The 27,219-nt window shown below is 23.4% G+C and overlaps 1 protein-coding gene across 1 annotated transcript in view; it reads left to right on the forward strand.

Annotated features, from left to right (window-relative positions):
* The first annotated feature begins 10,144 nt into the window (after positions 1–10,144).
* Positions 10,145–27,219, forward strand: part of LOC145834052 (P-selectin-like) — a 38,312-nt gene continuing 21,237 nt past the window's right edge. The window contains exons 1-5 of the mRNA XM_082941379.1: positions 10,145–10,163; positions 13,100–13,155; positions 17,256–17,341; positions 17,703–17,804; positions 25,937–26,054. Coding sequence (XP_082797505.1) covers positions 13,101–13,155; positions 17,256–17,341; positions 17,703–17,804; positions 25,937–26,054 — 361 coding nt within the window. The 5' untranslated portion in view covers positions 10,145–10,163; position 13,100. The remainder of the gene's footprint in view (positions 10,164–13,099; positions 13,156–17,255; positions 17,342–17,702; positions 17,805–25,936; positions 26,055–27,219) is intronic.

Consider the following 27,219-nt stretch of genomic DNA (forward strand, 5'->3'; position numbering starts at 1 on the left):
ACATACGTAGAAAAAGTTTATAACTTTCAAAATTGGTTGAATACAAAAGCAGTATGGATGGCCTGTTAAAAAAATTGTATACTAAAAACAACAACTAGTTTTTTAAAACATGACTAAATGCATCAAGTCAGGTATTCAAAGTAAACTTCCAAGTAAAAATTACAACAAAAGGTATTTTCCTTAAGAAAGTATCACTAAAAAGGTATTTATTATGTAAAAACTTAATGAAAGTAAAATAAAACATTTACTAAGTAACTAGAAAGGGTCATGTTACAAAATAAAGTATTAGTTTGAAAATTTAAACTAACTTTTGTTTTGTTATATAAAGTTATTAACTAAAAAAAAGTTGATTTAATTCAAAGGTTCATGAAAAAAAAATCCATGTAGTAATTTCGAAAGTTTGAAAAAACGGCAGTAAGAGTGGACCTAATATTACGTCATAATTAGGTCCACCCTATACTTCCGAATATTCCACAAGTTCGCACTGTGATGTCATAGATATACTTCTAAATATTTAACACGTAACTACCATTAGTTTTGTGACACTATTAGGCATACATTACATCTTCTATCCTTTAAAGAGATTAGTTTTATACAAATATAATTTTAAACAAAGAATCAAGAGCAAAAAAAAATGTGTAAAATTTCTTAAAAGAATATTTTAACAACGTACATGACTAGACAATTAGATTAACATTTTTACAATCGAAACTAGATTCTCTTCTTAGGTAATTTTCTTGAACATGTTTTGCCCACGTTTCGACCAATAAAATGTTTTTGAAGATTTGGTTGAAGATCGTGACATGGCGCAAATGACGTCATCGAATCATGTCAGCTCGTTGTGACGTCATAATATTACAAGTGGGGCTAACATAATTCGATGAAGCAACTTGCACAGGTCAGATAGAAGATTTATCCTTTTAAAATTGTGAAAAATATTTAGTGCTTGTTTAAATTTTTCTATAGAGATACTTTTCGATAGCCATTAAAAGTAACTAATAATCTTTAGCAAAAAGTTCTTTAACCTTATATATATCTAAGTACCTGACATTATGTATTCTCTAAATAAATTTACTTAATATTTTTTTTTACTATGCACATAATAAAACAAAAAGTTGGTTTAAACTAGTAGCGACATGTACTATTTTTAATAAGAGGTGCGGAAAATATACAACTATCTAAAAAAAACTATTAGTTTTAATAAAAAAAACTAGCTAATCAAGATAAAAATGAAGAGGTACAATAAATCGTTTGTAATTGAAAGTTTATTAAAAAAATATATTTTCAAAAGCTTTCTAACATTATAACAACTTTTTCAAATATTTAGGCGTATGTGATTATGATTTAAGTACATCCAATACTTCACTTATTCCAATACTTCACTCCACGCGAAACCCCTGGTTCAAACTGTTTGTACTAATTCAAAAAGATTCTATTGTAAAATATCACTAGCCTATAATATTTTAGTAAGAAATTTTTTAAGAAACAATTATTGAGTAATTTAGTTTTGTATCATTTGTCAAATTAACAAAAAACTTCTAACGTAAAGCAAACTTTAAACTAATTTCTATTTTAAACACTGCTTAAATATTTTAAAGAAAATTATTTTAGAAACCTTTAAAAAAACCGATTACAATTACTTATGTTTAATATAACCATATAAATTTTAGCAGTTTTACCTGTAAAATTTTCCTAAATTCTTGAATATATAATTTCTAATGTAAACTTTTTGTTTTCTTAACATGAGTCGAACAAATGTTAAATTGCATTTACTTTCAAATAAATTACAATAGTTTTACTTTAATATTCTTCTTTGACAAACGTTCTGAATAGAACAACAGTCTAAGCTAAAAACTCCTAGAACAGCTTGTAAAGCTAGTTTTTTGAAGTTTTCTAGTAAGGAGTGCTAGAGCAATGATAGTATTTAATACATCGAGTAGTGAACTTAATTTATTGAAAAAAGTTTTTAATGTAATTACCTCAATTTACTTACATATAACGTTTTTGATGGTTCTTTAAAACTTTAGGAATTTAAGCTCACCGAAAACGTTTAGATCAAAATCAAAAAAAAAAGTTTCTTCATTTTTCATAAAAAATTTAACAATTTATTTTCTTTTTAAATACACACTTTTCTTAACAAAAAAAAATTATATATTAATTTTTAGTAATAGAGTATTGGCTATACTGCTATAAACAGACTAAACTTCTTTATAATGATTTTTAGAACTACTTTCAGAATTCAAACTTTTTTAAGTTGTTATTAGATTTATCTGCAAGACAAATCCAAATTTACATACTTTTAATTTGACTATAAAATTTTTAAGTAAGAAGATCTTTTTTTTTAATATTTAAAGTGTTCAAAAAATTGTTGGTAAAACACTTTTATACTTACTTAATAAATATACTTTTAAAATACAAATAACTCCTGAAAAATGAGTTTATGAACTTTAAACTTTTCAAAAACTCTTTTAGCTAACTAGAGTGTAAATACTGACTAACAACTAACAACAACCATCTCTGACAGAGACCTTGCAAAACTATTAAATATCACTGCTAGTTGTCTGTTCTAGAATTTATTAGTTTAAGATATACTTAAATTAAACACTACCTCTTTTCGTAAAAATACCGTTTTATATTTATTGCTTAAAACTTGAAATTTTAAAGGAATCATTAGACTAAAGGTTTTTTTTTAAATATTACTTTTTTTTCGATAATATTAGTAAAAACTAAAGAATGTTTTATTTTAAAAAGTCTATAAACTTTTTTTTATGAAAGTTAGTGAGCCACTTGATTGACTAAAATGAGCATTAACAATTAATAGCAACCGTCTCTGACTGAGCTTTCACAAAAATGATGTCCACATGCAGACGTGTTGGCAACTTATTGCAATCAAAATTATGGTGAGCTGGCATTATGTGACGTCATAATTGTAATAACAATGACCGTGTTAAGAGCGTTGTTGTTTCAATACTGTATGTAGCGATTCGTATGCATAAAAAATTCCGCGCAAAATTTGAATTTCAAAAATGTAATATTAAAAATAAAAAATAACAAATCTAGGTCATTGTAAATGACTTTAAGTTAGAAGTAGTTTTAAATTATCAAGTTTAAGTTTTTTTAAAATTGAAGTCTTAAGTTCCGATAAAACAAATTAAAGCAAAAACTGTAAATTTTCCAGGTGTTTAATCAATTTGTAATAGATTGTCATTATATTATCAATGTGACTGATTGTATGCAAAGGTTGAACTAGTAAATTGTTTAAGTTTAATTTTAATTTGTTTAAAAAGTGGGGTACTTTAATAGGTTCTAGAAATAAATTTCTGGTAATTAAGCTCTATATAAAACTGAAACTACTTCTATCAGTTTTTTTAATGCATGCACAACAGGTATAGTTATTTTTAGTTTTTCTTAAGCCGATATATAAAACTAACTTGGTTTTTGAACATTTTAATTTGAATATTAAACTTTAACTGGTTAATTTGGTATTTTTTAATACTGAGACCTTTTTAGAAGACGACTTTATTTTAGCATTTTTAATTAAGAAACTCCATTAACGAATACAATGTTTTAAAAAGGAGTTTAAAAAACTTAGTTTAGTGAGAATAATGTCTTCCTAGGTTATTTTATAAAATGATGGCTATAAAAAATACGAACATACCTATTATATAACAAGTAAAATTTTATTTTTGAAACAATGTAACAATAGTAGAAAAATATTAGAATTTTTTTAAATAACTTTTAAGGTAAATGAAAATAACTTAATCTAAAACAGGTAAATTAAATAGAAGAAAAATCATTTTCAGAACAAACAGAACAATTTTAAAACTATAATAAGGTTTTGTGATTATGGTACAAAAAAGAAAAATATGAAACTTAAAAAATAAGAATTTTTCGATTCTGTTGTAATCGAAAAGAAATCGAACAGGTTAATTCAGTTTTAGTTAAAAATATTAAATCAAAACTATATATATTAATTTCAACTAAAGTAGGTTTTTCGCATACAAAGGTACAACAGTTTTTGAAAACTTATTTAAAGCAAAAAATCGATAAAAAAAAAAAATCATAATGTATATCTATTGTTAAGGGCAGTTTATGCATTGTTATGACGCTAAGTTTAAATGGCAATAAGTCTTTAAAAACTGTAGCTAGCAAATCTTACAATACTTTTTTGCATAATTAAGATAAAATTTACTACTTTTAATAGAATGCTTGCAAAAACTTCATGGTTATTGTTTAATTTATACATTTTGTTTTGTTCATCAAACTAAACACACAATCTTTTATAATTTTTTATAAAGACATGAAGTAACGTTAGCAAAATTACTAAAACTTGCTTTATACTGTTTTTGTGAAGTCTTACAACTTTCTTTGCTTTTGTTTTAATGATAAACTTACCATTAAACGTGAAAGGCTTGCAAACATATGATTTCAAAATTTCGAGCAATTGTCAACAAAAACTCCTGCACCTGACATTTTTGCGTTTGAATTACTGACTAAAAATATTAATAAAAACGGAATGGTTGCAAAATATTCACAGTAATTGTTTGGTTTACACACGCTTTCAACACAAATTGCTCACGTAGACGGATTAAAGTTTATGGTAGCAAGGTTATAGCAGAATGTGCAAACAGTTGTAATAACAAGTCTCTTCACAGCTACCTACTTGTTTTTACACTAAAGCTACATTGTTGTTACATTAAACATGTTTTCATAGCGTTCTAAATTATTCAAAGTTCATTGAAGTTAAAAATTAAAATGGTGCATTTTTGATTGAAATTTATCAAAATTTATATCTTAATTTTTTCATAGGACTGTTAAATTTTCAGACAACTTTAGAATGTCAATGTGTAGAATTTTTATTTAAAGTTTAGATTTTATTTGATTAATATTGTTACCATACATAAATTATAGTTCTATAAATAACTGTACTTCACTTAATACACCTATAATTTTAACTTACTGTATTGGCTAACGAAGTTTGTAGCGTTATTTATTTCATCAAATAGCTAATAAATAATATGTTTCAAGAAAATATTAATTTTTATCTGTACAGATTTGCTTTTCAATGCTTACAAATAACTTTAGTCATACAGATAAAATTACAAAAAAAATCTACTGTATCAAAATACAAACTTTTTGTTGAGTTTTGTTTTACACATTAAAACCATTATATGTGTCTTTTATTACTCTTCTATATCCAAAAAAAAAAAGTTGAATATTAAAAAATATATATATTGAAGTTATGAAACGTATAAGAACTTCGTTTAAATTTTTTTTTGCACAAATTTAATATTTCTAAATATAAAAATGCGTAACAAAACACCAAAACCAGAGTTCAACTTTATCGAAAAAGGAAATTGAAATGTATGTATAATGAAAGGCTTTGTATAAAAAAGCTTTTAAAATGTTTTAAAAATACATACTTTAGATTTTAAATTTTTTATTAGTTTTATTGAAAGCAAATTTTTCAAGATTTGATTATAAAATTATAAGTAAGTTTAATAGAGTACTTTTTACAAAGTGATTTTTTCTAATAATTTCAAAAAAATAGTTTATACAACTGTTTTCAAAACCAAAATAGAATAAGGAGTTTAAAACCGTGAAGTGTTTAAAACGCATTTATTTTTATTTTATTTATTTATTTACTTATTTATTTATTATTTTTATATTTTTATAAGTATTATGACTTCATTTTTGGTATTAGTATGTAAATAAAGTCTTTAAACTTTGTGTGTAGTTTGTTGTATTTATTTTTAAAACTTAAAGATTAGATTGCAACATCTGTTTAAAATAAAACGATAGCATCTTTAAAGTTTATTAAATTTAATGTTTTATCAAATGAAGTAGCAAAAAAAGCAATTTAGCATACAATGGTACTTTGAACTTTTAATCTTCTTCAAAAGTCAAAAATTTGCATAGTAATTATTTCTTAATAAAATTTAATAAAATGAAAATAAAAAAGCACAAAGATAGTAAAACATTTTTTATTCAAAACAGTATAAGTAGTATGAACTAAATGTTAAAATAAAATTTCTTCATAGGATTTTAGGTAGTTTAAAATTCTTTTTTCTTTAAACATAAAATAATTTAATTATTTTCTTATTAGCTGAAGCTAGAAAAATCTTACAAATCATTAAGCAGCAAAGCTTATCTTACTTAAAAATAAATAAAAATTTTGTTATACATTTTATTAACAACATTTAATTTATACAACTGTTTTCGTCAATTCAATAAGTAAGATTGGCGTAATAGATTGATTTTAAAATAAAGTGTCGTACTAAGTGAGGTAAGTTATAAAGCTTTAAACAACTACAATTAAATTTAGTGTTAGAATAGTTTTTTAAATGATATCACGAATTAGGTTTGTTAACTATTAAACTTAATTGTATCAATTTTGTTGTTATAATCATAAATCATAGATTTAAGTTGTCAATTAAAGCAGACAAATAATTACACACGTGCAAAATAATTAAAACCTATTTAACACCCACAAAAGCAAATAAAACAATCTAAACAATCACAAATTAACTGATATAATCGTGTTTAAAACTTTTAACTGAAATATAAGCAGCAAATTCCAATTAAAAAAACTTAATTAAACGAAAATTTTCAACAAAAACCGGAATATTTATTAATGCCCGCATCTTGTGGTATACTGCCTAGAGGTGTTTTAGACGTTGGAATTGAAGTTGAGGTGTTTTATTTCTTGTTATTACCATCGCTAAGAGCTACAGAGTGTAGAAATGTACGGTTTAGATTTAGATTTGCGAACAGTAAGTTGTTTTTTGGAAGTTGTACATAGAGATAAAAACGTACAATTTAAGATACTTTTTTCTCTGTTTAGTGTTGTTAATATTTGTTAGAGATTTGAGGTGTTTCATTTTATGTTACTAACATCACTAAGTTCCATAAAGTGTAAAGGGTAAGATGCTTCTTTTCTTGTAAATTTCATCACTTTTTACACTTTTTTGTATTGTAACGATAAAAGAATAATCAAGTTTTTTATAGAAAGTTGTCTGTTAATATAGAAAATGTACGATTTTGATTTAATGTTTATTTTCTGTAACAAGTTATTTAGGAGGTAGAAACAACGTCGGAATTAAATTTAAGATATTTAATTTTTGTTAGTAACAGCGCTTACATTTATACGTTATATGAGTAAAGTTGTATGGTTGTATCAAAAAAAAAGATTAAATATTTAGAAAATTGATTACGGAGGTAAAAACATATATGATATTGTTTAATGTTTTTATTATTTTTTTTTTTAATATTTTTCTTAAAATAAGTTATTGTCAGAAGCTTTCATGAATTTTATCGCCAAGAGTAAACGCTTTGTTAAACTTTTGTAAAAGTATTTTATTTTGTATTCTATTTATATACTGTAAGCACACCTGTTTCAAAAAAAAAAATAAGACAACAAAATACGTTTTTTTAGAATAACTTTTGAGAAAGCTTTATTGAGACAATAGACAATTTTTTTAAATATATACATTACATTGTTAATGTCATAAGGTATTATTTTTCTTGTTGTTAGTGTCGTCATAAGAGTTTTACTTTGTTAAAAAAGAAAACAATAAACAGTTTGTCAAAAAATATCAAAATTAATATCGTTAAACTATAATCTAAAAATTTTGTTTTAAACTGTCGTGTTTTTTGTGATAAAAAAAAAACTTAAACTTCTTTTACAGTAATTTTGAAAACTTTTACAAGCAAAAATAAAAGACTTGTTTAGGTGTTTATTTTGTAAAATTACCAAAAGTTTCCGTTAACTTGTTTATGTTTTAAGCTTATTTAGGCAAGTTTGAGAACTAGTCAGAAAATTTAAGCTTAATGTAAGCTTCCGATTAGTCAGTATAATTACGTTTTTTAATTTTTTTTTCAAACCTGTATTATAATAAACAGCATATATAAACTCGCTCCAAATTTTGAAAAAAAAACATTATGTAAAGAAAAATGTGTTTGATTTTTGCGATGGTTTTGGTTGTTTTGTGCACAGTTTAAAAGCTAAGGTGTGTTTCGGTTAAAAAGGTTAAAAATTTAAACACTTGGTGATAGTTTTACTTCGTTGAAAATAATTTTCAATTTTAAGGGTTATATATTTAATCAAAGATAAATAACTATTGGAAAAAAAAAACTGTTTAAGAATACTTTAAGATTTTTTGTTATTTATTTATCAAAAAGTACTAAAAACTTCGAGGTTTTCTTGATTAACAGTAAAATATTTCGTAGTTATTTCGTTTTAGACGTTTTATTTCTTTATAAAACATCTTTATTTTTGCTAGCTCACAAAAGTATTAAATTTAAATATTAAAAATTCAATTTCTTATCTAATTAAAAAAAAACAACTCGTAACAATGCCCAGCATGTGATTAGTTTGAATTAAGTGTTTAAAGAAAATAAACACTTTGTTTTAAAAATGCAATATTACATTGTTTTTTTTTTCCTATATTTCATAGCGTGTAAGGTATAAAAGTTTCCAGATGGTATCATCTTCTATCAATTACAGTTTTCTAAAAAATCTGAATGAAAATATTAGTATCCTAATACAAGTGGGTAGTAATAAAAACTTCCTTAAATGGTTAATAATTAGTAAAATTTTCGATTTTTTTCTTGTAATAAGTTTTAGAGTAATTTAGAATTAAAGCAGTTAAAAAAAGTTTTCAACAGTTAAAAGCTTTAATGTTATCGTTAAGTATAATTGCAAGTGTTTTTGCAATTAATTTGTATGCTAGCATTAACATCAATCAGTACAGTGGTATCTTTTACGTAAAATAAAACCGTTTTCAATTTATTTTGTCACTTAATCAACGTAAAAACAAGACATATTATTACAAACAATTTAAATTATAATTTGATTATTGAAAAAAATAATAAAAGTAAGGTTTCGTTTATGTTTTACAAGCTAATAACGTAAGTCTTAATTTTACAAGGTCAAAACTTTTATAAATTATTACGTGACAAAAATCTATATCTAATTTAAAATGTCACTTGATCAAACTAAATTCACCGGTAAATCAATTAAGAATGTCAAAAATAACAAGCAATGAGTACAAGAACATTTTGTAAACATTTGGAATTACATGTATTTAGTGATGTATAGAACTTTTAGAAATTTAAGTTACACACTTTTAAAATGCTTGTAAAAGATAGCATTTTTGAAACTGACTAGACTTTGAAATTTTTTTTTGTCACTTCATAATATGTGTAGTTGTAAAACTTGTAAATTTTCCAAATAAACTTTATTTTGCCTTGATGATTGTTGTAAGTAGCATCAATTTATTTGTCAGAAAATTTAATTTTTTTTGATCTACTATATTCTAGAAAAATATATCTACAATACTAAATTGACATTTGTTTTCTTAAAATAAATAAATAAATTGTTTTATTTTCAGTTTAGTATATACAGAGAAGTCACTAGGGGTGGAGACGCTCTACTGAGAATATAAGTGAACGTATTATAATATCATTAAAATATTAAAGCTAAATTGTTTAAAACGGTTTTTTTATTGAATTATATTTTTATCTTACTAAATTAGTTTTAAAAAGCATCAAACTAGAGGGATTCTAAAACACTTGCACCTCTGACAAAATACTACACGTCGCCAGGAGTACTCCACACTTTATAGAAAAAGTACAACAAAGTATAAATTATACAAAACAGACACTACACGTGTTTTGGGCTTAATGTTTTATACACCAAGCCTTCCTAAGAGTAATTGATATTTTATATATATAACTTAACCATCTTTGGTTTGTCGGAACCACTGTTTATAAATACTGGTCTTTCTAAGGTCATATCAATTACAAAGAAGGTTTAAAACCAGAAATAGTTTTAAAAAATATGTGTTTTAGAAAACTTTGGTGGTTTAAACAGTAAAGTAATTGCTGTTTGATTTTTTTTCAAGCCACGTTCTTTTAAATTAAAATCTATGATACATAGATTTACAATTATTAGTTTAAAAGTAAGCAAGTTCACCAGTAATTTTTTTGAAAAAAGAAACAATTTGATAACTTGAGATCAAGGTATTTTTTGTTTAAAGTAAGAAAAATTTAAACATAGAAATAAAAATCCATCAAGTTCTAAATTAAAAAAACTGCTAAAATTTTAGATTTCAGTGTAGGTTTAGGTGAATTATCAAGCAAAAGCAAAAAGTTCCTAAATAGTAAGTTTTAATTAAGCTTTGTTAAATGTATACAAAAATATAATTAGTTTTATTGAAAACTTATATAAATAAGTCTTACAAGCTTATGTTTAATAAATGAGACATCTACTTTTTGTTTATTACTTCAGAACTGTTGATTTAAACTGTAAAGTAAAACTTTTAAATTAAAACAAATATCTTAAACAGTGTATAGTCATATGATTTTCTTATAAAACTTAAAAGTAGTATCATATTGTAAATAAGCAAACGTAAATACACAAACTGATTAATAAAAACAATGAAATTAGAAAACATTCCAAAGCAGTTTCTTTACAATAAATACGTCATTTATCTAAAAATAACTTAAAAAGACTCGTTGATTTTTTTAATAAAATTTCATATAATAGTCTTCTGATTTTTATTTCTATTAAAATTTATTGTACTTGATATGCAAAGTTCAATTACTGAACGCACAACATGTATCTTTCACAAGCAATTACTATTTACTTCAAACGAATAACTATTTATTTATGGAACATAATGTATATAACAATATTATTAATTAGTTTAGTTAATTACAAAATTGTGTTAAACTAATTAAACTTAGTAAACAATAAATTTTTTTGATGTACATAATTTTGTTTTAAACAAATTTATCGTATTTTGATTTATTTGCATATTTTTAATTGTAATTTTTAGTTGTAAGTAAGAAACAAGTAAGTTAATAACACTGTTTATTTAATTATATAATTTAAATATTACAACATAACAACATTAATCGCTTTATTTTGAAGTATAAGTAGTGATTAAGTAGTTAAATCATGTAAGTGTTTATTTATAATACGCCTATAATTTATTAAATTTTATGTAAACAGACAACATAAAAACATTTTTTTATAATAAACACATTATGTTGAGTACATGTGAACATAAATATATTAATAAACAAAACCAACAAACTTTGTGTATATCGTAAGATTTTAAGTGTAACCTATGTTTCAGTTATAAATAAATAATTTGTGTAATCGTAGAACAATTTATATGTAAAACAAATTTTGTTTGTTCAGTCAAACATTAAATTTACATAAATTTTTAACCTTATATAGTCCTAAAAAACATGAATACATTTTTACTATATGAAATTATTCCAATAAATTTTATTTTAGTCTAATTTAAAAAAATATAAGGTATAGGACTTTTCTAGTTGTAATGCTTGTTGTTTGTTGACAAAATACTTTTTGTGATAACTTCTTCTATATTTTAAACATCTATAAAAGAAGAGTTGTACTTTAGGAACAAAATAAATTTTCACTGAAATTAAATAATAAATTTGAATGATAAAAATTGTTTTTTTACGTATTGTAGCATATTTTTCTGGCACACTTTATTATTATTATTGGTAAAAACAATACAAAAACTCAACAAAAAAATACTAAAACTATATTAAGCTTAGTTATAATAAGTTGATAAAACTAGAATTACAAAATTTTAATTATCATCATTATTCAGATAGAAACTCGAATAAATTTTTCATTCTAAAACTTTTACTATTGCAAGGTTACCGAGACAACATTTTAAACGTATCTTAAATCTTTCATGAAAATATACGTGCAAAAAGTAACAATAGCGACAAATACACATGATGCGATACTTTGCTGGACTTGTGTTGATATAACTTCACGATAAGTTATTTAGCTTGAGGTGTAATTTAATAATAATAGTTCTGAGAAGCCAAGTTAGTACAACTGCGTTCATTTTTATAAGCAGCATTTGAATATTTTAGTTCAAACTTGTTTGAAAACTGCAGTTATATGATTTTTTCGTTGTTTTAATAAGTATAATACTTTTGTAATGTTCATTTTTATAAGTAAGCTTATTTATAGATTGCAATGTTTAAGTTGAAAACTGTTTGATATTTGCCGTGATTTTATTTTATTAGTTTTATTTTGATGTTTAGCTGTCTATGTTCTTTTCTTTATTTAAAAGTTTATAGGTTTAGGATGTTTTTGTTTTGCTTAAATATTAATCAAACTAGTCTAGCTCAAAATTATGAAAAATTTTGTTTTAGTATTTAACAGTTATTAGTAAACATGCATTTAAAAATATACTTACTACTAGCTTTTTTTTCGTTTTAGACAAATTGGTTTTTATTCTAAACTCCTTAAAAAACAAAAATACTTATTGTTTAAACACTACTATATACGCGAAATTCAGAGTTTTGTTCAAACATGTATCTAGTTTTTAAAAACTCCGTATAAACAAAATATTATTTGTAGATTTTTTATATAGCAGCATTGTAGAAGTAAACAAACTCACAGACAAATTAAAAGCTAAAACTAAAGTTTATCAAGTATACCAATGCAAAAACACACAGTTTAAAAGTTAATATAAACAAAAAGTAAAATTTTCTTTGAAAAATATTTAATTACTCTATAGAAACTTAATATTTTTACTTTGTATTTAACTAACAACTAGTTTCTGGTAAAAATTTAACAAATTGATAAACTATACACGCATTATCAAAATAAAATAAATCCTGAACTTATTTTTATTTCTATTCCAGTTGCAAAGTATGTATTCTAATACAATGATAAGTACGACAATGACCACACATTCAACATACATTCTTCCACGTAACTCGATACACAAATAAAATCACATGATACAAAAATGAGGCTAGCTCAAAATAGTTTTGTGTAAATTTTAAACTTGTGAAACTATTTTTAGGCTTTTTGTAGGTTTAAAGTATGATTAAAGATCAAATTTCCATATCTAGCATATAATATAATTAATAAAGTATTTTCAGCTGTTACTTGAAATAAATGATAAAAATTCGTCTTTTTAGCATATTTAAAGCATTTTTACTTAAGTTAACTTACTAAAAAGCTTAACTAAACTATTTATTACTTTAATATCAATGTATAAATATTATTTCAGTTTTTACTTAAATTCAACAGTATGAGGATAGGAATCATATTGGTGACAGTTTTTGTTCTCATAAATACTGCAGCAGGTTAGTTGGTCGTTTTAATTGAATTAAATATAACAAACTGTATATGGTAATCTTTATATTTTGTACTTATGTGAAATTGATTGACCTATTTGCAAAAAAATACAAACTTTTATGATCTTGGGAAAATTACTAAATTTGAATTCTCAGGTTTTCAGTGTGAAACATGTCTAATAAAGTTAATTTTATTTTGATTAATGAAGTTTGTATTTTAGTTTTTTTATTTTGTTTATAAAACAAGTTTGCATCTTGGTGCATGTATAATTACCTGCTATTAATATTTTCACATATAAGTTTACAAAAATAGTATTTCTTTTGTCTGTAAATAGTACAATAGCATGTACTGTTTTCTAACAGAATGACTAAAGTGTGTATTCAATACATTACAAATTTTTTTAGCTAAAGAACGTAACTGTATAAAAATATACCATAACATATTTAAATTTTCACTTGAAGTTAAGTATTTACAGAAAAATTGTTTCTGTTGTCTAAAAAAAAACAAAACTAAGTTCTAAAAAGCATTTTTAGAGTTTACATATAAATCATTGTTTAGCTATGAAAAAAACATTTGTATAAAAAAATATAAACTTTTAGGATAATAACATATGCTTTCTTTAGGTGAAAACAAAAAACAGTTGTTTTTAATAATTATAAGAGACAAACTAAGTTTTATTTCAAAACTAAGCGCTTTTTAATTGCCTCAGTAGCCAAATTATACTTAAAGCTTATTCTAGAAACTTACTCGATAGTTCTCAATCGTTTCAATAAGTCAGTAGTACAATAAAAAATGATTGTTGTTGAGTAAGGTTTAATAAAATTATAATTTTATCATTTTTATACACTTATAACTTTTTCCAAAATAGAGTATTTTAGTTTTAAATATCGAGAAAAAACATTATTGAATTGTTATTTGTTACAGTTTTGAATAAACTATTACAAACAAAAAATAGCTTTAATTGATCAAACGGCATATACACAACTCTATAAATAATTATGTAAATATTAGATATTAATCATAAGACAGAACAATATTTTGATTTTATAAAGCTTACGTAATGTTTTGCTTTTTTATTAAAACTTCGCAACAATTCTTAGAAATCACTAAAAGTTTAGTAATAAGTCATTTAGTGAACCAGACATTAACATAAGATAAAGGATTAGTGGTTTCATACTTGTACGAGATTGTAGTTTGAAACTGATAATTAAATCGTTAACAAATCAATCAGTTGAACAATTTGTAATTTTAAATCACTTAACGGAGGTATTTAAGTACAAAACCGAATTTACTAATAAAATAACTGTTCCGGTAATTGACATAATATTTTATACAAGCTTTTTGTTTAATTTTTTGCTCTTTTTCTATATAGCTTATAAATCGATTATACACATAATACATTACCTCTGCTTAGGTGTTATAAGAGGATACAAAAATTTTGATTCATAGTATAGCAAAGACTTTAATGTGTATAAAATTTTCTATATTGACCATGAAAGATAATTTAATTATCTTTTAGCTGCATTAATTACAAAAGTATTGTAACTTAATCATTTTTGAGGTTTTTCTTTATAATAAATCAACAGTACGAATGTTTGGATGACTTTGTATAATTATTTGTGCATACTTTCCGTTGATTTATATAAAAATGATTATATATACTTTTTTTTTTTTAAATTTACAATATCAAAAGTTTGTTAAGAAACATACACACTACAAATTTTCTAAAGTTAAAGTGTTGTGTTAACACAAAATTGTTCATGAAAAAGGCTTGGTCAATGAAATTTTGTAAAAAGAGTTTTATTTAACAATTAACTGTCTTATTATTTTTGAGCATTCAGAATATATACTTACTTAGATGAAAAATGCTTTTACTTTAATTAACGCTCTTTCCAAAAATTAAACATTTGTAAACGTTTACTTATAATCCTACAAACCTTGTTTGTGAAACAAAAAAATATTAAAAAAAAAAATATTTTCAAAAAAAGCATTTAAGAATGTTATACCAAGGTGATTTTGTTAATTGTTTTCAAAGATATTAAGTGCTTTTTATGTGTATGCACTTTCACAATGAAATTGGAGAGTATTTTTATATTATTTTTTTTGATTCAAATGTATATAATGTTAGTATTTTGTATTTTAGTAAATTTATTATTATAATATATTAACCATAACCTTTGTTTCATAAAATTAATTACTTCAGTCATATGAGATGATACATGTCTTATTTTCGACATAAGCTGAAATTATTAAAAATTCATAAAAGACTTAAAATACTATTCTTTATTGCTGCAGCTACAAAAAACTTTATGAAGTAATAGAACAAAGTTATGAATAATGTGTTAATCAATATACAATATATTGCAGAATATTTTTTAATATTTTGAAAAAAAAATAAAAAAAATAAAGATTTTAGTTACTATTAGTTTAAGGCCTAAAGCTTTAAACTTGCTAATAGTTCTCTAATATAAATACAAAAAACATTGTGATCAATTAATTAACTAATTAAATAACCAATTAATAAAAACTTGAAATTTTTAAAAAGTTATTTTAGCTAATGAAAAGTAATAGACACAGTTTTACATTTTTAATTTAGATAATCAAATATTCGTAGGAACTTATGCCAGCGTATAAATAAAATAAAAAAGGCCATTAGCATTATATTATAAGTGTTATAATGAAATTACGCTGTTACAAATAAGAAGATATCGAATTTAAAACACAAAAAAGTTTAAAAGTTAAGGTGTAAACTAAAAAGTTGTAAAAAGCAAGCTTTAAAACGCATAAAAGTCGTTTTCTAGGAAGCTTGAAGCTAAAAGACTTAATAAGTAGTTGATAGTTTAAGCTCGTGAGAACTTTAAACCGACGTTAAAAACTCTAAAGTGAGATATAATATTTTTTAATATGTGCCTACAAACCAGAAATATTAGTTTATTCACAGAAACATGTTTGTTGTTGCAACAAAATGTTTTGGTGAAAACAGATATTTGCACCTAAACGGTTTGAAGCGAAATATTTTAGGGGCTCGTCTGTGTATAAGCGTTTCAAAGTTGTCTATGTGTCTAAAGATAATCTGTTTGTGATACACTGCTTCTTTTTAATTTTTCTAGTTTAGGATTTTTAGGTCAAACTACTGTAATATTTTTCTTAAAATTTAAATAAAACTTTCATTGTTGTTTTCAGTTATTGTAAAATTAACTAGTCTTTATTAGTTTGTTTAAAAATAGTAAATTTTATGTAGTTACTGACTTTGTAATTTTCTAAAGAATTTTGCATTACAATTTCTAGCTAACAAAACTAAAATTTATTTTTTTTCGAAAATCTTAGAAACTTTACAATCTAGTTTAAAATTGCCGGAAACCACTAATAGTATTAAAATCAATTTAAATTCTCGGATGCTATAAGTAACCAGTTTTTAAACAACCTGAAACAAAGCACACAAACCTGAGAAGACATATTGTTTAGTAATAAAAAATTACTGCAAATATATTGATTGTAGAACTTTAGAAATCTACAATATAAAGACGAAATATGTTGAATAAATTATTAAATTACTTTAAAAAACAGCAATTTAGTTTATTACAAATTTGTCTTGTTAAAACTAAACTTTCTAGCTAACAATGCCATATTAAGTGTTTTTCTTGAGATGGAAAAAAAAACTTATACTTTCATATATTTACTAAGCAGTTGCTTAAAGCACTTGTTATATTTTTTTTTCATTTCTAAACATAAATAAACTAATTAACTCATTTAAATTGTAAAAAAATATTAGCTATACTTAAATTGACAATTACTAAAACAAAATAAAACATCACTTAGAGTATTTTTTATTAGTTTTCATATCAAATAGTATAAAGTAAAAAACACAAGTTTTAGATTAAGTTGTGTAAACTTAAAGTATTTTAGCTAATTAAAAAAAATAGTTAGAGTTTGATAAAATTACTATTATTTTAGTGTTATCAAATGTATATAGAGACAAAAAACATTGTTTCAATATTTTTTAGCTCTATGAGTGTTTAAGTGTACATTAAAACTTAGAGTAAAATGTTTGCGGCCGTTATTGTAAAATTTTTCATTAATATTTAATCTAAAAATATCTACTTTTCAGCACTGAGATGTATAGAGTGCTTTAATGTCAAATCAAACGATGAGTGTTTGGAAAAAGGACGGATGGTAGAATGTGTTGGTGAAAATGTTAGTCAATAAACAAATCTTTTCTCTTATTGAAGCCCTTTACTTTCTAATAGTGAGAGATAAAATAATCACAAAATTTTATAGTTTCTTGCTACTACATACTTAGTAAAATAACAATTGTTTTATTCAAATAAAAAATGATTCTAGATGTATAATTGAAAGATAAATCAATAAAAAGTTGTTTGCTAAACTATACCTACATTTAGAATTTTTACTTAAGCTTTTTTAAATACAGTTTGATAATTCAGTTAACATGTGTAAACGACTATTTATTTTTGTTTCAAAAGTTTTTAAACAACAAAATTTTTTAAAGTATTGTTTAAAAAAGCACAAAAGTTTATTTACTAAAACCGACTCGCAGGCGGTGTGTGAGAACCACGTGAGGAGGAACAAGGTTAACAACTTCACAGTATTCGAAAAAAGATGCAAGCAAGCTCACGCCTGCAGCAACAACGAGTACCAGGTTTGTGACGTAATAAAACTGACTTGTGACGTAATAGTACGTGAATTCTGGCGTTTTTAGTCCTATTATTATTACTATTTTTTAAATATGTATATTTTTTATCGAGCGGAAAAAAAGCGCTTAAAAGTTTGGTCGAAGGAAAAAAACTTGGTCAATGGTGAATGAAAAAAACCTTTCGGTTATCGAGTCATACGCCAGGATACAGTTTAATGATATGTCAAGGACAATAAAATAAACAAGTCAAATAAATAAATATATCCTGTAGAGAAGATTATAGAAAATTTTTGGAATAGTTTTAAAAGCAATGATTAAATTACTTTGAGAATAACAGCAGAAACTAATATAATTAGTTTAAATATAGTAATATTTTACTGAGTCTTTATAAAAATCATATGCATAGGTATTTCACTTTACATATTATTTAAACATCCTATGTTAGAATTAACATTTTTACTATACAATATTTCCCCGAAACTAACAGTAAGTGTATTTAATAAGAAACTACTTTTAAGTTCAAAACTAAATAACTAAACGACTGAAAAAAAAAATAACGAATAAAATAAAGTGTGATAGGGTTTTATTTTTTAAAAGATTACAACTTTGTGTTTATTTTGAAATAAATAACTAGTTGTATAATACACTAGGTAAAAAGTTTGTTAAACGTCTATACAAGTAGAAACAAATGTTTTACGTCTACACAAGTCAAAATTTAAAAAAATGAAGGTGAAGTTGAATGATAAACACTGTGTTTGTTTGCAAAATACTTTATTCAATTTATTGACATGCGCCTATTGTGACTAAATTCAGATAAGAAAAACCACTGCCAATAAAAACTTGATTAACTTGATTTAGATATTGAAAATAATTTTATAAACAAAATGTAATAGAACATTTTTACTGAGATAAGCTCATAAACCATTTACTGTCAAAAATAAGATTTTTTAATACATTATAAGTTGTATTTAAAAGTTTTATTTTGAGGACGATTGTTTTATTTAAAGTTTACATTGAAGTCAATAAGTTAACCTAGTGCTTTTATATAATGCTGTGTAATTATAACTTCATAGATTTGTACACATTATAACAAGTTAATGCCTTAATATACAAAAAGTAATTTTTTTGGTACTTAGATAAATCAAAAATGTTTTTAATTTTTAAACTGAACTTTAAGTTATATAATTACAATATTCTTATTCAACGAAAAAAAGAAAAAGGCTCAAAATGTTTGATCCTAAGACCAGGTTAAAAAAAAAATTTTTCGGTTATCGAGTCGCACAAACTTTTCGGTTTCTTTTAACTTCTTGTTCAGGACGTAACAAAACATCAATATTTACTTGAAAATTTTGTTATATGTTTTTTTAGTAAAGATTTATTTTATTTTCAAACATAATAAAACTCTTTTATTAAACCTTAGGCTTTGGGGTATCAAAGCTGGAGTATATGATTGAATTAAATATATATAAATGACGATTTTTTTTTAATTCGAGAACATGTTGGAATAATACTAAATATTCAATAATTAAAATATTTGTGTGTAACATAATTTTCTTAAAACTAGTTTTGATTTAAGTGTTAAGAACAAACTTTGTTACACTCCAACATCTTAAACTCTAAAAACTAAAATAAAATAACTAAATCGTGAGCATTTGAGTATAACTTTACTATTAAAAATATTTTTTTTTTTAATTTATAATATTATTTATTGCGAGTATTTTGGTTTAAATCAACAAAGTTTTAGTTATTTGACAAGATAGATTGTTATCTGTGTAAAGTGCTAACACAGACTAGATAAGATACTGATCTGTTTTCCTCAAAAGCTCACAGATTACCATTTATTTTATACTAGCACAAATTATCTGTCTTTTATATATTTAACTTAAGGTTATTGTGATTTTTCTACGTAATTTTTTTATTTAAACATAAATTTAGGCCTGTTAAAACCTGAATGCCTTTTGTTTATACTACAAAGTTTTTATTTTTTGTTAATATTTGAAAAATTAGTTTGAATTTCTGACATAAAAATAGTTGTAAAAAAAATGGTAATTTAAAAAGAGTGAAAAAAGTTTAAAATATCATTAAAAATATTATAAACGAAAACCATCACCTCAAAAACCCAATGAAACACAAGAGCTGTTTTATTAACTTAGACACAAAACGTATTCAGTTTTAAATTAGTTTTAATTTTATAACACATATTTAAACTTATTTTTAAGCTGCAACTAATAAAGTTTCAAAATCAGTTGCTTATATATTGTAGACTATTAGGCTATTTATTATTCTTTCAAAATCTTTAGTCAACTTTCAAACCAATCTTAAGATTTTTATGTATCACGTCACTAAAGACCACATACATGTTCTAAAACAGTAACTTAATATTGTTTATAAGTATTCATCAGTAATAAGAGTTGAAGTATCTTTAGGCTTTTATATTTATTATAAATCAACTTTAATAAGTTTTTTACTATATCATAATTAATATTTCGAGAAACTTACTTAGTACCGTAAATAATCAAGTATCTTACCATTTAAAATTTTATAAATTTTTAAATACAGTTATTTCTGACAACTTTAAGACGAATGTATACTGGTTTAGTTTTAATAAAGTAATAAGATAAGAATCTCTATAAACAAGACATTATGAAAACTGATTTTTAAAGACAATTTAGATCAGCATCTAATTTAAGTAGAAAAGATTAGATTTTTATCTTTTTATAACACTCTTTTGCTGATAACTAATTTTGTAAGCAGAAAAAAAAGTTTATAACTTCCTTTCATCATATGTATATTTATTTCATTTGCGTGATTTTTTTTTTCAAGCCTGAACTTGTTTTTACCAGTACTTTACATCAAAAAATAGACTTTATGCAACTTTTAATTAATATGAAATAATAAAATTAGATACTAAGTGATTACATCATCATTAAAAATGTAATGTTTAAAAACATTTCTTAAATATCGTGCAAAAACTTACAGAAAGCGCTCCAATCAAGTAATTATTTTTTTAAATTTTACATACATACTTAAAAAGTCCCGTTTTGAAATGCCAGGTAATAAAGGAATAGTTTAAGAAGTAAAATTAAAAGATTTTTTTCTTCACATGTCGTAACTTTTTAGAATATCTGAGTTCCTTTAAAAGCTTTGAAAAATGTTTTAATAAGCTTATGTGAAAACTTAGTAAGAAGAACAATTTAGTTAAACCAGTTTTTCCTTTAAAAATCTGCTTCAAAGATAAACTTTTGAAATTCATTTTAATACTGTTTTTAATAAATGAGTATGATTAAGTGACCTTAGGAATTTTATTTGACAACTTTTTAGTAAATACGTTTGGAATACTTATAGTCATTAATGTTATTAAGTTTTTAATCTGTAACAATTTAATATAAAGTTAATAACACAAAGTTTCAAGGTTATATACTAAATTTGTTATTTTTTTATTTGTAACATTTTTTTGCAACATGGTTGGAAAAAAAAGAGTTTTAGCAATTAATAATACTTATTAATACAACATCAAAAAGATTTTGTTAACAGCTTTGATAGTTTAAAGTATTCACATAGTAATAAGCTTAGTTTTAAGTAAAATCGACAAAACACACTTAAAAAAAACATGTATACATAACTAAGTGGATTATTTATGCAAATACATTAAAAAAAAAGACCTTTCCACTGCTTAAAGAGTATTTATTTATAAATTAATATAAACTAAAGATTTAAAGTTGCTTATTGATTTATACATACCTTCTTATTAACCTTAAGTTTAGTAGTGTTATAACATTCAACGGTGAATTGATATTTTAATACACATTTGCATATATTTTAGATAAGATAAATATACCACAAAAAAATTAAAAAGTATCTAGTATTTTACAACGTGTAAAGAATAGTTTATAAGAAATCAGGCTAAACGAAAAAAAACATTTTAATTATTTTTAAGATTATAAAAAATTATACAATTCTTAGTTGAAAATTGTTATGCTTAATACATAAATAAAGAACCTATTATTATAATTTTGTTATTTATAAATACAAAGAACTAATATTCTGACATGTTCAACTAAGTTTGGAACAATGATTTTTATATTTTTACAGGAAAATCAAGAGTTTATAATTTCGTTTAATAAAAAGTTTTGTATGAGTTAGTCAGATATTTTAAAGTTTTAATAAGAACTAGTAGTAAAAAAAAATCGTGAATAGTTTTCTATTTTAGTACTTACGAACGAAACCAGTATCTGTGTAACGAATTAGTGTAAATTAAACTATGTTTATACTTACTTATAAAACACGCTTATTAGACATGATTTTGATATTAAATTAATTAACATACTTTTTTTTTTATATATGTTAATGCTACACCTTATGGGTATTTCTTGAACTTTTTTGCAGACTAAACTTATGTTTTACAACAAAATGTAGATGAAACTAATTAGACACGATTTAGTTAGGTCATATATTTATTTTTACATCATACTTTTGAAATGAAACACTTTAAGTTTTTTATTGAACTCGATCGAAAACTTCAATAGAAACATAAATTAGTAGTACACTTTCCTGAATTTTTCATACACGATTAAAAAAATCTGTTATTAGATTTGAAAGCAGTAAAACACAAAGTTTTTTTTTTTAATTCCAACAATTTAACTTGATTTTGCTCAATGGTATTTGAACGTGTATTTTTGCAATTTTAAATATACTTAAATACTTTTTAAAAGCTGTTTCAAAGTTAGCCTGTTAAAGTATATTTGAAATTGCAAACGAAAAAGTTCAGATAACATTAGAATTCAAATAACAGTGTTTTAAAAACAGTGCAGATCTTTAAAGTTATGCTTAAAAAAGTACATATACATTTTATAAACTTTGAGTAAATTATTTGAGGTTAGATAAATTTTAGCTTAAGCTTATTTTTAGTACAAGTTAAAGCTAAAGTTTTTACAGTATTATTATTTATTTTGCTCATTATAAAAATAGACCTTTTTAAAAAAGTCTACATACTTATCAGAATAAAAATGTAACAACTTTACCTGTTCTTTTACATACAAATGACTGAGAACACTTTTTAAGGTTTAAAAAACTGCAAAACAGAATAAAAAAATAAGTGTGTTAAATATTGTTTTGTAAATATTCTAATTCGTATTGTTCATGTCTTATTTTTTTGTTCAAATAAAAAACTTGTGATGTAGACGTATATGAAAGTTAAAAATAACATTAAGACAATTTATACTTTTTTCTGACATTTAGATAATTTATATTAAGTAATTTGTTCACTTTTTAATTTTTAAACTAGTTTTTATTTTTATAATATTGGTTATATTTTATTATTAATTAGTTTTGTAAATATAACAACATTTAGTAACAAATTTGTAACTAAAGTAAACTTAAGCAAAAAAGTTTAATACCGTCTTATTTAGTTAATATCTCATTAAGTAAAGGTTAACTTAAAATAGTAGCAATTTAGTTTTGTAAGTACTAAAATACTTACATTAACATCTTTCTGATTACTTTTCTGATTTGTAATTTAACATTACATTGGATTAAACTTTGAATAGTTTTACAGTTTTTAGTCAGATTTTAATTTATACAAAAGTTGCACTTTCTTACTTTTAACAAAAAGTTTTCTACATTGTTTTTATCTATAAAATTTACTTATAAAAACTTGCTATTTATAAAGCCTGTTAAATCAACAAACAAAATTAAGACAAAAAAAATTTAAACACTTTTTATCAAATTAAGTTCCGCAAAACCTCTAGTTATATTGAAAAAAAGTTACTCATAACTTATAACAATACTTAAACGATAATTTATTGTATTTCATATTATCGCGGTAACTGTACGTCAGTTTTTGTATATAATCCTAGATTTAATAATCATTCATTAAATAGATTTACAAGTTCAAATGATTTTGATGTAATTTCAACAAAGTTTCTCGTTCAATTAACTTTTTAATATTTTTAAATAAATTCTGAGTTTATCTATTTTCTAAACAAGTTTTCGATATATATTAAGACGTCAGAAAATTATTTAGCAACGTAGTTTAACTTAAATTAATTAATTATATACTGTTTTTCGCTATGTTATGTAAAAAGATATTATACTGTTTCTAACTAAAAAAGTATGTAGATAAAAATATTATTTTTCTTAATTTTTTAGGTTGCATATTTGTTTAAGCTACATACTTATGTCGTATGTAAAAGTTTAAAAGCTGTATAGAAAAGTTTGTATGTAAAATAAACTGTATAGTTTCAGTGACTACTTACATTATACAAATTGATTTCATTACTAAAAACAATACAAATTGATAGTCAAAAATCAACGTAAAAGTAGTTTTAAAGAAACTAAAATTTTACTTTTGACTAGCATATTTTTATTTGTGAAAAATTCCAGATTTTGTTTTTTAAACAAACTTATGGTTAAAGTACAGTTAACCTACAAAATGTGGTTTTAATTTTTTTATTTAAAAATAGATTTTGTTATCATGATTTTTATTCTTGACGTGTATCACACTTACAAATTAGTTTGTCAAAATTTATTTGATTTGGATATTTAAAACATTATCCCTAAAATAACATAAACACGTTTGTAACTTAACTTTAATAGAAAGCTTTTGTAAGTTTGCTAGTTATCATCTTTTTAATTGAGTTATATAAGTAAACAAAAACTTGTTTATTAGAGTAAAAGTGATGTTTTAAGAATTATTGTTTTAACTATTTATGTTTAGCAGCAAATAAACGAATAACTAATTATGACAGTTTCTTAATTTAAATTTTGTAATGTCAAATACAACAAAAAAATAACATTTAAAACTTGTCTAACTTGTTTTATGCACTTGTTAAAAGAAGTCAATTAAAACAGTTTTATAAGCGCTATTTAAATTAATTTAAATACTTTCTAAAGCTGCAAAACTTAAAAAACATTCAAAACTGGTCATACTTGTTTTATGTACTTGACATGCGTCTTGTAAAAAATGTCATTATAAACTCATTAGAAAAATGAAACCACTAAAATTTTGAATTTTTCAACGACTTTCTTTGTTGTTTTGAAAATAAATACTCATATAACGTAATTTTAGATTTTTTTGAAAATTTGAGATTTTCAAATTCTCACTTTTAAAGTCACACCAAAGTTCCTACTAAATTTTGTTAAAATAGATTTTAAAATGTGTAATTATGACGTATTGTAAAACCATACAGTGAATCTGTTGTATAAATGGTTCATTTTGAAATGGTGTCGCAATACTTCGATAAAATTAGCTTATTTTATTCGATTATAATGACTTAGAATGACACTTCTATCCTACTTAGATTACATTATAGGATAGAAGTAGACTTTCTGTCAGTGTTAGCGTAAAGTACTCAAGATAAAAGTGTATTCGTCATATACGTTTTTTGTGTAACTAAGTTAGTTTTGAGCTCCAGTTTTAAATACCTTAATGGTTTCTTTTGTTCTACTATGAAACTGTAACCTCAAAACATGATGATTTGCTTTTAAAATATTTTTAAAAATGCATGGAGATTTAAGATATTTCTTGCTCCTCAAAAAACGTTTATAAGTTCCAAAAACGTATTTTAAGCCAATATATACAATATATCTTTTGTTAAGTAGTTCAACTTAAGTGCACTTTTCAAACTTTCTTTTCAGTTTTTCATACATGATATAATAACTTTGGAATGAAATTGGTTTTGACTAATTCATAAATTTTTGACATAGTAGTCTAGACTAAAAACTTTCATTATAAAGATGAAACTACAAGTTGAAAACGTATATGACGTATAAGTAACAATTTGTAGTCTGTTTTTGGAAATGTTATAAATAATAAGTTAAAAAACTTAGAAAACATGTTTTAACAAATGAAATTTAGTAATAATCTATTCAAGTGAAGATTGCTATTGTTAAAATGATAATAACAATTTTTTGATTCTAAACTTTCGATATTCAAATTGAACTTGAGAATTTAGGTCTTTGAATAACTTTTTTTTAAACTTATAATTCATTACAAAATCCTATTAAATTCAACTGTTGTAATTAATACTATTTATTTTGGAACAACAAAGCTTGAAACTCATATATATTTATATACTTAACAAAGAAACAAAGCAGAAAACTTATTGAATTTGAGTAACATTTATTTTTTTAATTTTCAGAACAACAAAGCGGGAAACCCAGTTCAGTGCAACGATTATGGTGACAGTTCTGTTTGTAGATGCTGTTGTCATACTGATGAGTGTAACGTTGATATGGACACTTGTCTGGGGGCTACTGGTTCGTTTTATATAAGTTTATTTAAATACAGTATCTGGGTACACATATAACAAGTTATTGTACTAATAGGTCTATAAATATTTCAGTTGAGGTTTTAGTACAAAATAGCTAGTTGTAGCTACTGTCTAAATCTAAAACTGTTTTGTTGATGTGTTTTAAGAATAGTATTTTAGAACATATATATCTTTTTAAGTTTAAATTAGTTGCAATGTTTTTTAGCTATTATAGCTTTTAGTTAAATTAATAACCCATTATATAGAATGGTTACAAATAAGCACTTTGAAAAAGGTTTAGATAAAACCTAAACTTAATGTTTGAAATATGTTCATTTCAACCGATGGTATTTTGGTCATATTGAAAAATTAGTTGCAAGCTAAAAAATTGATTTTCAAAAGTAAAGTACTCTTTACTCCGATGATTAGTTTTGACAACATTTGAAACATAGAAACCCAATAAAGATGTATTTTACTTTCAAAATTTGTTAAAGCTTAATATTTTTTTGCGGTGCTCTACATGAATGTGGTAAAAACAAATAGTAAAACACGTTTGAAAGACTGATGGTTATTTTCATTTAATTAACGTAATTTGCAACAAAGATTATGTACACTAACTGAAAAAAAAAACACTAAAGATCAAGTTAGCTTTAAAGTTAAAATGAATAAATGTATGTTTTTAAAAATTGTTGAATATAAAATGCTAGAAAAGTTTTTAAACTAAAACTTTATTGTAAGAGAAACCTCAATAAAATTATCTTTGAATAATTTTCTTACTCAACTATTATACTTACTGTTAATAACAACTCAGCTTAAAAAAAAAAACATTCTCAAAGTCTAATACTATACATTTTTAACCTAAAAACATTAAAAAAACTTACTTAGCTTCGTAACTTATGTAAATTTATATATTGTTAATCATTAAACTTTCAAAGTAGTTATGTAATAAATTTTAAAGCAAAAATAAATTGCAACTAAAGATATAAACCATGTAACCATTTCTCTAGAAACCAAACCACTTTCAATTAACTTTATGGTGGTTACATATGATTGGTTTAAAGTTAAGTTTGGAGATAACAACAGAAATTGCTTCAATTTAAAATTTTATCTCGGTTTTTATCGACATTTTAACTTTATTCTACAGAAAAAAATTATTGGAAAACAATTGGTTT

The sequence above is a fragment of the Thalia democratica genome, chromosome 4 (genome assembly GCF_965202585.1).
Source record: "Thalia democratica chromosome 4, ktThaDemo2.hap1.1, whole genome shotgun sequence".
Lineage (NCBI taxonomy): Eukaryota > Metazoa > Chordata > Thaliacea > Salpida > Salpidae > Thalia > Thalia democratica.